The sequence below is a fragment of the Stegodyphus dumicola genome, chromosome 1 (assembly GCF_044657685.1).
Source record: "Stegodyphus dumicola isolate Sdum_Otavi_A_Nest chromosome 1, ASM4465768v1".
NCBI lineage: Eukaryota > Metazoa > Arthropoda > Arachnida > Araneae > Eresidae > Stegodyphus > Stegodyphus dumicola.
In genome coordinates, this window is record NC_140768.1 from 133,761,612 (window position 1) to 133,774,260 (window position 12,649).

Consider the following 12,649-nt stretch of genomic DNA (forward strand, 5'->3'; position numbering starts at 1 on the left):
TTTTAATGTACTTCACATTTTCTGTTTCTTTCAGATTTAAAAAAAAGGGTTAAAAATGTGTAAATTTATATTTAATACAGTAGATAATAAACTGAAACCATAAAAACAAAACATTCAAAAAGCTGACATATTTTTTTTTTCTTTAAACAATAACAAATTAAAATTGTTAAATAATAGAAGGCTATTTCACAAAATACTTTATATGCGAATGTACTGTACATTATTTACATGAATAATATCATTAACATGCATTAGTGACATCTGCCACATTCAAAACATCAGATGGCCTCCAATATTTTAAATCTAGTCCTTTATAACGGTACCAACATCATTATACTTAGAAAATAGAGCTGGTTACTTTTAACCCCATTAAATGCTACTATGTATTACATGCTACAAATATAGATTACTCATTTCAAGAGAAGTTAAAATTTACTGTATTACCCTAATTGTTATTAGTGATACTTTGATCCAATATTTATGGTGTCACATACACTGAATGTGTACTCATAATTAAACAAGTTAATAATCATTACCGTATTTGACGGCATATAAGACGCAACCTTATTTAGAAGGCCACACACAAAGGAAAAAATGTTTCAATAGTCCGCGCGACAGCACGGTACCACAATAACTTAAAATGTGGTTTCTCTTAGTTCTCACGTTTCGTAAAAGCCAAATAAACAATCATTGAATGCAATTACCAAACATATTTTTATTAAGGAAAATTAACAAACAGCAAGCTATTTTGAACATGATATGTAAATTTCAATAATAAATAAATGAATGAACGGCAAGCAATCAAACATAATACAAAATAAAGCAGAAACAACAAAAAACACAGATTCAAGGAAAACGTTGCCTATCATGAAATTAGACTTTAATCACTTTAAAAAAAATAAAAATCCTTTTTACTATCATCATCATCGAAAACGAGAATATCGTCATCACTACTATTTCCGTCATCGCTAGTATCACCTTCTTCGAATAATGCGTCATCTTCTGTTCCGTCAAGAGCATTACTGATTCCGCACTTCTTAAAGGACTTAACAATTGCTTCAGCCTTTACGTTCTCCCAAGATCTTTTTACCCACTCGTACACTTGTGAAATAGATGGCCGCTCCATTCTACCTGAGGGTGTGAGGGCGTGATGTGCCCCTCCTATCCACTTGTTTCATCGTTCTCGCACTTTTTCCTTAAATGACTTATTCACCGATACATCTAAAGGCTGCAATTGGCTAGTCAGTCCACCAGGAATGGCAGCTATCTGGGTTTTTAATTCTCTCGCTTTATTTTTTATGGTTTCAGTTCTATGGGCGCTAAACTGATCCAAAACCAAAAGAGAGGGTTTTCTTAAGAGTCCACCAGGTCGCCTCGCCCATATGTTCTGTAACCACAGTTTCATTCCAGCTTCGTCTATCCAGCCTTTCGGATGAACATGAAAAATTACACCCGTTGGAAGTTTTTCTTTTGAATATGAAAAACGACGGTAGTTTTGTGCCATTAGCACAACATGTTAGAACTATCGTATATCAAAAATAATCCTTTTTTTATGTCCTGTGGTTTTTAATGTTATTGATTTAGACCCTTTAATACTCACAGTCTTGTCGGATGGTACATCAAATGTGAGTGAAATTTCATCCATATTTCCTATTTGACCGAGCTCAAAAGAAGTTTTCTTGCGTGCATTTATAACAAACCTATGAAATGCTAGTATTTTTTCTTCATAATCTACTGGCATTTTCTGTGCAATAGTTGTTTTTGTGCGCATTGATAAGCTTTGCCTTTTCATGAATGTGTAGCACCAGCCCTCAGACCCTGAAAAGTTCTGATTCCCATGTTTTTCTGCAAATCCTTTGGCCTCATTGATTATCATTTTGGTTGAAACACTTATCCCAGATTTCCTCTTACCTATCACCCACATTTTTACGGCGTTTTCAAGTTCAGGCCAAGATGGAGCTGGGCATCGAAGGTTATGTTTTTGTTTTTTAGCAGTCTTCAGTTGATCTTCCTGCAGTCGCCAAGTACGTATCATTTTTTCGGTAGGTGTTGGACCGAAATGCCTTGCTGCTGCTCTGTTTCCATGCACTTTGGCGTAGTTTAACACTCCTAGTTTATACTGAATTGTATAGCTTAATCTCTTGTTTCCTGTAGTCATATTTTCCAGGGCATTTTTTTAAACAATTAGTTTTAAGCACCGATACCCATACGTTTATACAGAGTAGCACCGATACCGATAGCGATAAAAGGAGTGCGGCAGCCTTCTTATTCAGGGCTCCGGTGCGTTCGGGCAAGAATTATGATTTATTACAAAAACTAAGAAGCACCGGAGCCGACGACATTCGGTGGGTTCCGGCCCAATTTAAGTTCTGATCGTAGGGAAGGGGGGAGTTCTTTTATTATCACAAAAATGAAATATACTTAAAGTGTAGCTGATGAAAATTCCAGGGTGAAACAGAATGAGGGTATGAGAGGGTGGAAACAAAAAATGAGGGGAAAGAGTGAGAGAGAACGCTCTCTTTGATCGCGGCTCTCTGTTGATATAATTATAGCCATCAAGCAGATGGGTGTCAGGGGTAAATACGTCCCGAATCGGACTCCTAAATGTAAAGTTGCTGGTTACGCTTCCCCCCCATTAGTGGATACTGTGGGAAGACGATGTATAGGACGTGCTTGAGCAGTTTATCTCAGTATTTCACTTTTATTGTACTCGCTGTCACTTAACGCACATTTCAGAACACAAATTTTGCTTCCAGCGAAGATAACTAACTGCAAGCATTGAGAACAATACACTAGATACAATGGCATGGCGAGAAATTTAGGCATTCCTAGGTCTCCGGTGCGCTCCGGCTAAAATTGTAATTTATCTTAAAATTTGAGAAGCACCGGAGCCGAGCTCCGGTGGGCTCCGGCGCAATTTAAGTACTGATGGAAATGAATATTTAGACAAAATAATGCATAAGACAATTAACATTACATAACATTACAGAACTAATTCTGGAATGGCTACTATGTGGAAGGCTATCAAATACTGCATTTTTAAAGTAAATAATAGAAGCATATTTCTATCGTAGTTATATGAGAACTGAATAACATGAGATTATAGTATAGTTAGTTATGCGAGAATAACTGAAATAATATTTTCACAAGCATATGCATATTGTTTCAATACTTGGGTTTTCAAAGCAGAAAAAGTTATAAAATAATACACATCCAGAAATAAGTGTCAAAAGTAGCTAGTTATCTGATACATATGTAGATCATATGAGCAGGAATGTGATATATTAATACATATATAAAATCAGATCGAAAAGTAATTGCCCTGCGTTTTCGCAATAGACGCACATTACTCGACTTCTAATGTTAATTTAGCAACATAACAGAACCTAATTAGCAATCAGATACCAAACAAATATAAACACATCTTAATCCCGTTTTTCCCCGTGTATTTTCCTTTCCTCCCTAGCACCTATTTCCCACATGATATTTACTTCCGTTGGCATAATGAAATGTCGCCCATATCCTTAACGGGGCCAAGTTAGCGCAACCAAGGCTGTTCTCCGAACCTTATCTGTTAGTTCAATTAACTTTGTCCTTGCCATGTACGAAATTTTTTCAATCATTCTACGGGCAGAAAGACTTTAATGAAATTATGACATAGAATGGTTTGTTTGTTTCGACCACGGAGTATAACCACCTTGGTTTCGACAAACATTCGCAGTGTTACGCTCGTGGTTGCTGAGTTTAAAATCTACTCTTGAGAACATTTGCCTACCTTTTTATTGAATTATTTAATTTGTATATTTACTATGGTATGTGAATCAATAATTTTTATCAGTTTTAATGTAATTGTATTATTATAGTTCACATATGTGTGAGAGGAACAAAGTGATTGGATTATTTTAAATACAAGATTTATTGGATCAAGATATTTGACACTTTTAAAGTACTAAAAATTCAGTGTATAGTAATCTTATTAAAAAAAAAAAACATATAATTCTTTTATCTGCTGTCGAGGTTCAGTGACTGATGAGAAAAATTATAATGTCGTTTAACTCTTGATTTAAAATCTAAATAACTGAAAATCGATAATAACTTTCATTTAATCGTATACGTGAAACTTCGCAGAATTTTGAACATTACTTTTTGAAATCAAGGCGACTTTTCATTTTACTTTTTTCAAAGGAACTTCAATAAACTTCTTTCATGGATAGCAAATATTGAAGCATCTGTTTAAGAAAATTAATCAAATAATGTTTATTCCTTTAATTAAGATCGTATGTTGCTTTCTTCCATTTTGTGTGCCTTCTTTCTCTTTTTAATGTGGCCTTTTCCTTTGATATAATTTAATAGTACTAATCAGAAAGTCAATTAAAATGAAGGAAAAATTTCTAATAGCTCAGTAACAAACACAACAAAAATTTTTAACAGCTCAATAAATTTAATCATTTCAAGTGTATAATGAATTTATTAGACATTCAAACAATATAAAATCATTAAAAGGGTAATTGTAATTTTTTATAATGAATTTTATATTATTTAGTGAAGCACTTTTACCTTACATTTGAGCTGCTTTTTTTACTCTGTTATTTTGTTTTTTAGTTTTTTTTACGTATTTTTGTATGTTTTTCTTTCATAACTGAGTAAAAATTATTTAGAAAAATAGATTTATTTTTACATTATATATAAGTATTAAAAATTGTAATCAATAGCACAGAATAACACCCTACCCTCTCTCTGCAGAAATTTTTATGTCAGTATTTCAACCTGGAAATTATTTTTTTCCCTAATGATTGCATTAATTGTAACTATTAAATTTAAAAACTTCTTTTTAGTTACATGACTGATATTGTTTAAAATTTCTCTCTATTTCTTTCTTTTTTCTTTCCTCCTTCCTAATTTGATGAAAATAAAATGAATTTGATAGGATTAAAAAAAAGAGGAACTACTTTTATATGTGCCCTCAGGTCGGCAAATTTCTCGCCAAACATTTTTGGCGAGAAACTTCACACTGCTATATCACTACCTAAATTTTTTGTCTACATTTCGAACTTTTAGCTTAAAATGTCTGCAAAAATGCGATTTTCGCACGTGCAAAAACCACGTTCTGAACACGCAATTTAAGCTAAAAATCCGAAATAAAAGGCAGCGAATTAATCTACAAACTATGCACACCTCGCTTTAATAAATTAACATAACAACAATAAATTTCAAGAATAGCAGCGTTCTGTTTAAACTTTATAAAACATCTACGAATTGAACAATCTAGGCATTGCGCACTAATCAACAAAATGAACTCAAATAACTAAAATAAATTTCAAACAATTTAAAAAAAAGAACAGAATTTCATACTAAAAGACAGTGAACATAACATTCTACTAAATATGAACAAGAATAAAACAAAATGCACTTACCATAAATAAATGCTTCTTCGAACAGCAAAAATACCAATTTCAAACATCACCGAAACAATTTCACCACAAATTTGTTGAAAGAATCTTCTCCCATTTCAGAACAACAATGAAAAAATATATAAACCGCCAAATAAAACTCCAAATCACATTTCCGATTATAAGTCGGCAACGTCGCTTTAACACGCCATAACATATTTATACGACTCACTATCTACAAAACTGATACAGTCAAAAGTCTTTAATCCGGACGTCCATAATCCGAAATGATCTATAATACAGACCTCAAAGCTACAAACTTTCTGCGCGTGCGTTTACGAATGTGCATATGCGTTTACACGTGTGCATAATACCTTTACGCATGTGCATATGTGTTTACACAAAATGAACATCTCTAGATTTGGTGCTCTTCCCCTAAATTCATCTGTTCTCCCAAATTCGAGATTTTTCTACGTTATATAGCACTACTGGAAATGGGGCAACTGAAACTAATACAGTACAAAGTCTTTAATCCGGACGTTCATAATGATCTATAATCCGGACCCCAAAGCTACATACTTTCTGCGCATATGTTTACATATGTGCGTTTAATGCATAACGGATGGTATAAGCTAGGCTAAAATTATCTAATTATCTATTTCAGTTAATGCTGCAGATTGCATTGTTCCTTAATCTTTGAATTGGATCCGGTTTATTATTTTTTGCAGACTGTTAGAGCAATTTTATAAAAAGTAAGCTTGAACTTTTGATTATGTCAAAAATAGTTGCCAGTTCTGGAGCTGCCAAAAGATCTACAAAGCGAAAGCATGTTTCGATGTCCATCAAACAAAAAGTGGAATTGCTGCAAAAAATGGATAAAGACATATCCGTCTCCAAATTATGCGAGGTGTATGGAGTAGTTCTCTAACCATTTCGAAATCTGTTTATCAATTTCACGCTGCTCTGCGGGGGGGGGGGGGCAGCGCACATTTAACTGGAAGTTGATCTGTCAGCACTATCCTCATCTTCAGGGCATATGTTTTTATTTTAGTCAGCTTTTAATTCCTCACTAAATATAGTGTTTCATATCGATGTACTTCGATATAATTTAAATCAATTTCCTCGTTATTATAAATATCACGAATACACATCAAATAGTTTTCTGGCTGCAATTTTCTAATTTCGACTATGCGTAATGTATGCTTTACGCATGCGTGCATTGAAAGAAATGTTTAATAAAGTAAATAAATAAATATTAAGCTTTTTTTTGTAAGTTTTGATACCCTTTAGTTCATAATTGCTCTTTATTTCATAAATTACGGTTTTATATTTTTAATTTTATAATTTCTGCATGCCATCTTACTAGATTTAAGCTGATGATCTATAATCCGGAATCGCCGTAGTCCCGACGAGTCCCGATTAAAGACTTTTGACTGTACTATGTTTCACAAATAAATGTTCAAAACCTTCTTCTCCTAAATACCTGTAGAATTTCTAGCCACCTGAAAAAATAGTTGTACCAGGCACGCGACTAAAATTTTGCCAACACGTCATAAATCACTTAATTACCACACGAACCAACATGCGAATCCAAGTTTCTATGTAAAAAGGGTTGCCACAAAAACCAACATCGCCCCCCAAACCATTGTTGACCAGAACACGCATTCAACCAGAATACAACACATAACGCCACATTTGGCAACTTTAGGGCGCATATAAGAGTAGAGCCAAAAAAGAAAAAAGATTTGATCATATTGTAGAGTTTAGTAGATTCACTTTTGTGTGAAAACTGGAACAGTAGTGACTGCACAAGAGAAGTTATTAACTCTAAAATTTACAATGCATCAACTCGACTCTAACAAACTATGCCTTTGCTTGGGCAGTAATTGAAATCAGATAACGAAACTAAAGGTTTGAAGACATGAAAAAGTGATAGAGCTAAATCCTGTTTCTTAAACCCCGTTAAAACTAGTGGCAGCAAGTAAATGCAATTAAGCCACTTGAACCAGCAATAAGCAAACGTTTAAACAGCAGAGTTGTCGGTTGTCTAACTCTCTCTCTTTTCTACTGAAACCTGCTTTTTGCATTCCTTCATGCTGCCTACCAAATTAAAATATTCTGGCACTGACAATTAGGTGAATGAAACTCCTAAATTTATGAAGGCTTATAGGAAAGATTAGCAATTTAATAAAATTGGTTATTTAAAATAAATATTTAAAAAATCCCTACAATATTTAAAAAAAAAGGATACTTAATATGTTATTAAAATCTGATTTAGAAATGTATAAATATATGCATAGAGTGTGTGTATACATTTATATATATTGAATGATCTAAAATTCACTTAGTTCAAAAACAAGTTTTTTTAATACTTACACAATAGCTGCAAAGTAAGTTCGGAATTACACTTCCTACATATGGGTTCCCTCTTTTTTGATACTACTACTAAATTCTTATTTGGAAATAATATAATCAATATTTCTTTAGTAAAAAAATTACATTTATCACATACAGTCAAAAGTCGTTAATCCGGACCTCAAAGCTACAAACTTTCTGCGCATGCGTCAACGCATTAACACATGCGCATAGCTGTTTACGCATGCGCATAATACGTTTATGCATGCGCGTTTAATGTATAATGGACGGTATAAGCTAAGCTAAAATTATCTAATTATCTATTTCAGTTAATGTTGCAGATTGTGTTGTTCCTTAATCTTCGAATTTTATCCGGCATAAGTAAGCTTGAACTTTCGATTTTGTCAAATAGAATTTCCGATGCTGAAGCTGCCAAAGGATCTACAAACCGAAAGCATGTTTTGATGTCCATCAAACAACTAGTGGAATTGCTGCAAAAAATGGATAAAGGCATATCCTTTGTTTCTCTAACCATTCCGAAATCTGTTTATCAATTTCACGCTGTTCTGCCAAGGCGGAGAGAAACTTCGCGGCGCGCAATGAATTGGAAGTTGATCTGTCAACACTATCCTTATCTTCAGGGCAGATGTTTTTATTTTATTTGGCTTATAATTCCTTACTAAATGTAGTGTTTCATCTCGATGTACTCCGTCTTTGATATGATTTAAATCAAGTTCCTCGTCATTATAATTCGCTTCCAATAGTGAAGAAAGTGACACAGAGGTTATTGAAAATGAAGAAATTTCGATTGACAAATTAGTTGGTATTCTCGACACAGCAGTTATAGGACTTGAACAGTGGAACTTTGTAACTGAACAAGAAATGATGTCTGTTTATAGAATTAAAGAGAAAGTATTATCACATAAAACGAAGCAACTTAAACAACTTATATTGAAAGAAATGTTTAATAAAGTAAACAAATAAATATTAAGCGTTTTTTTTTTGTAAATTTTTATACCCTGTAGATCATAATTTTTCTTTATTTTATAAATTACGGTTTCATATTTTTAATTTTATAATTTCTGCATGCCATCTTACCAGATTTAAACTGAATCCTGAAAAATCAATAATCCGCAATTGCCGAAGTCCCGACGAGCCTGGATTAAAGACTTTTGACTGTATATATGTATATGCATACATACATATATAGTACACACTACATACATTTTTTAATCTTATCCATATAACAGAAAAGTACCAAAACAATAACTGTTTACTCTGATTATGATAAAGTAAGAAAAACTGCAAGCAATTTTTCTGGAAAAAACAGGTTTTATCTTTACTGTGTTTTATAAATCTGATCATATCATTTTTTCTTCCCCCTCAAAATTAATATTTTTTGTAAGCATATTGAGTAGCTATGTTGTTGAGTTAATGCTTACCTGTCTGACATGAGATTTAAGCTGCCTGCTATAGCTTTATAATCATGCATTTTTTCTTTTAATTCTCTTATAGTATTCCTGTCTGATTAATAAGCGAAGTGCCTATCTTAATTGAATAGTGAAAGGTATCTACTTTTAAGAAAACAGCCTACTGTTATAGCGTCTGTTGTATGTTCATAATAGGAGTTATTTTTCAGTATGGCCTTGCCCAAAATATATATTTTTTAAATCTTATAATATTTGCAAAATAGTATGTTTTGGGAGAAATTAAAAATATTGTTTTTTTTCCTTCCAGGTTCATACTTTTTGCTTGATTTAATTATTATTTTAAATGTTGTGCAAGGTAGTTTTCACATATTTTAATGGTTTGTAGACAGTTGTTATTTAAAGAGAGTTTAAGTTAACAAAACTTTCATTTATTCAGGCAGTGCTTATAAGGGATGTTGTACTGAATGATAAATTACCTGCAAAGTTATTTCTTGACAAACACTGTGATTTTATATGCTCTTATGGGAAAAAGAAAGATGATTATGTAAGTATTATTTCATACATTTTTCAAATAGATTTTGTTTTTTAAGAAGTTATATGTGTTAATTCCGAAGCACAGTTGCACAGTATTACCTTTATTTTCAGATTTCTAGGCACACTAGAGTAATTCCTCATAGACAACATACTCTTTAATCATACGATTATGATAATTTCTTATACACATTGGTTTTTTAAAAGAATGATGCAGGAAGTTTAAAGAAGCAAGGTGGAAGCTAGCAGAATAATGACGTAATTAGCTCACCAGAGGTTTTATACGAGAGTAGGTGCAATTCTAGAAACAAGCTATGATTGGTTAATACAGTACAAAATCTTTAATCTGGACTCGTCAGGACTTCGGCGATTCCAGATTAGGGGTTTTTCCAGATTATAGATCACCAATTTAAATCTTGTAAGATGACATGCAGAAATTATACAATTAAAAATATGAAACCATAATTTATGAAATAAAGAGCGATTATGATCTAAAGGGTATCAAAATTTACAAACAAAAAAAGCTTAATATTTATTTCTTTACTTTATTAAACATTTCTTTCAATGCAAGTTGTTTAAGATACTTCCACAAAAAATTCAAAAAGTTCCTTTTTCTTTTTTTCTTGTGTCATCCAATGGCAGACTCCTTGCATAATTTTGTGACGGATATGCCTTAATCAATTTTTTGCAGCAATTCCACTTTTTGTTTGATGGACATCGAAACATGCTTTCGCTTTGTAGATCTTTTGGCAGCTCCAGAACTGGCAACTCTTTTTGACATAATCGAAAGTTCAAGCTTACTTTTTATAAAATTGCTCTAACAGTCTGCAAAAAATAATAAACCAGATCCAATTCAAAGATTAAGGAACAACGCAATCTGCAACGTTAACTGAAATAGATAATTAGATAATTTTAGCCTAGCTTATACCAATCCATTATACATTAAACGCACATACGTAAATGTATTATGCGCATGCATAAAGATATTATGCGCAGAAAGTGTGTAGCTTTGAGGTCCGGATTATAGATCATTATAGACATTCGGATTAAAGACATTGTACTGTAATTAGTTTCAGTTGCCCCATTTCCAGTAGTGCTATATAACTTTAAAAAATCTCGAATTTGGGAGAACAGATGAATTTAGGGGAAGAGCACCAAATCTAGAGATGTTAATTTTGAACTCGCCAGTTATTTTTTTAAAGCAGCTATTGTTGAAAATATGACCTGTTGTAACCCTTTTTTTGCCTCATCTCTCCTCCTTGAAATAATTCTAACTTTTATATAAGGTTTAGTTCTTATTTTTAAAGGGATATAGCAAATACTTCTACTTTTTTTTCACTGCCACTGTTTGTATTAAGAAACTGTTCCAGCCTAATTAACATGCAAAAACGAAACTCGATGTTGCGTCATTTGGAAAGCTGAGTCTTGCCACAGCTGATTGGCTGCCGTGAGATGACGTCATGTCTACTTCAGGTATAAGTATTCGCGTCGCTCTGGCTTAGTCCTTCTTGTTCCTGTTTCATTGCTCCTTGGTATGCCGTTCCAGCGCTCATTGGAAGACGTTATTGCGTGTGTGCCGTCCAGCGATAAGGACCATGGTTCCAGTCCATGATGATTTTTCCTGGATTCTTCAAAGCGGCTGCCATGTGAGCAACTGCTGTGGGCAGCATCCTGTTTGTATGGTTCGGCGGTGATAGATACCAAGCTGTGATTTCCAGTGGTCAATTGCCGTGGGCGGAGTCCTGTTTCCAAAGTTAAGCGACGTCAAATTCCAAGCTGTGATTTCCGGTGAGCAACTGCCATGGACGGCATCCTGTTTCATGAAGGTGGCATCTTTAATACAAGTCTTTTTGTAGGTCTAGCGGTGATGTACACTGGTGTGCAAAAATTAAGGACGAGACGGCTTTTTCAATATAACTTTGTGCAAAAGCTTTCCAAGTCAACACATTTAATACTGTAAGATCACCAATACGTAAGGGCATGAGTAATGTAAGCAACACTTACTAAAAGAGAAATCAGAGGGATAAAAAGAAGCTTTATTGAAAAAGTAGCATGGAGCACAATACGACTGAAGGCCGAAACATCCCTGTGATGGGTGTCCAGCAAGAAACATCCGGTCTTTAATAGGGGATATGATCTTCCCTGAGTGCTAGGCAGGTTTCACAGCGTCTGCCCATGCTGAGAATGAGGGTGTCAATGAGTTGTTGAGGCATTGCTGCCCATTCATCTTGCAGTGCCAATCGAAGCTCTGGAATCGTTACTGGTGGTAAGGTACGAGCTGCCAAGCGTCTGCCTAGAAAATCCCATACATGCTCGATGGGATTGAGATCCGGAGATCGTGCCAGCCAATCCATACGTTCAATATCCTCACTCTCTAAGAACTGTTCGGCAGCTACTGTGCGATGACATGGTGCATTGTCATCCATGAAAAGGAACTGCGGACCCATAGCGCCTCTAAAAAGACGCACATATGGAAGAAGAATCTCGTTACAATAATGGGTCCCGTTGACTGAACCTGCGTCGAAGAAGTGAAGGTCTGTACAACTACAAAGCGTGATGCCTCCCCAAACGAGAACACCGCCATCTCCATACCTGTCCCTTTCAATGATGTTCGAGGGATGATTGCAGCTTTCCCGCTCTCTCCAGATGAGGAGAATCGCTACTCAGACTGAATCTGCTCTCATCTGTAAAGAGTACTCGTCCCCATTTATTGTCTCTCCAATTCCGGTGTTCCCGGCACCACAGAGAACGCCTTCTCCGATGGGCAGGCGTTAGAGGTACACACCGTACAGGGCATCGTGCAAACAGACCACCACCGTGCAGTCTTCTGGCCACGGTAAAATGCGATATCAGATGTCCAGTCGTCTGTGTCGTGTGTCTAGCGATTTCTCCCGCTGTCTGCCGCCTGTTTCTTCTGGCCTGTAAGGCAATATACCGGTCATC

General features: G+C 34.6%; 1 protein-coding gene across 3 annotated transcripts in view; it reads left to right on the top strand.

Annotated features, from left to right (window-relative positions):
* Positions 1-3,654: 3,654 nt before the first annotated feature.
* The window catches only part of RabGGTb (geranylgeranyl transferase type-2 subunit beta), a 181,312-nt gene continuing 172,317 nt past the window's right edge, over positions 3,655-12,649 (top strand). For 2 of the 3 annotated variants that reach the window (XM_085820869.1, XM_085820879.1), the window contains exons 1-2: positions 3,655-3,812; positions 9,612-9,719. In XM_085820869.1, the coding sequence (XP_085676995.1) occupies positions 3,810-3,812; positions 9,612-9,719 (111 nt within the window). In that variant the 5' untranslated portion in view covers positions 3,655-3,809. The remainder of the gene's footprint in view (positions 3,813-9,611; positions 9,720-12,649) is intronic. The other variant, XM_085820874.1, reaches the window with a different exon arrangement.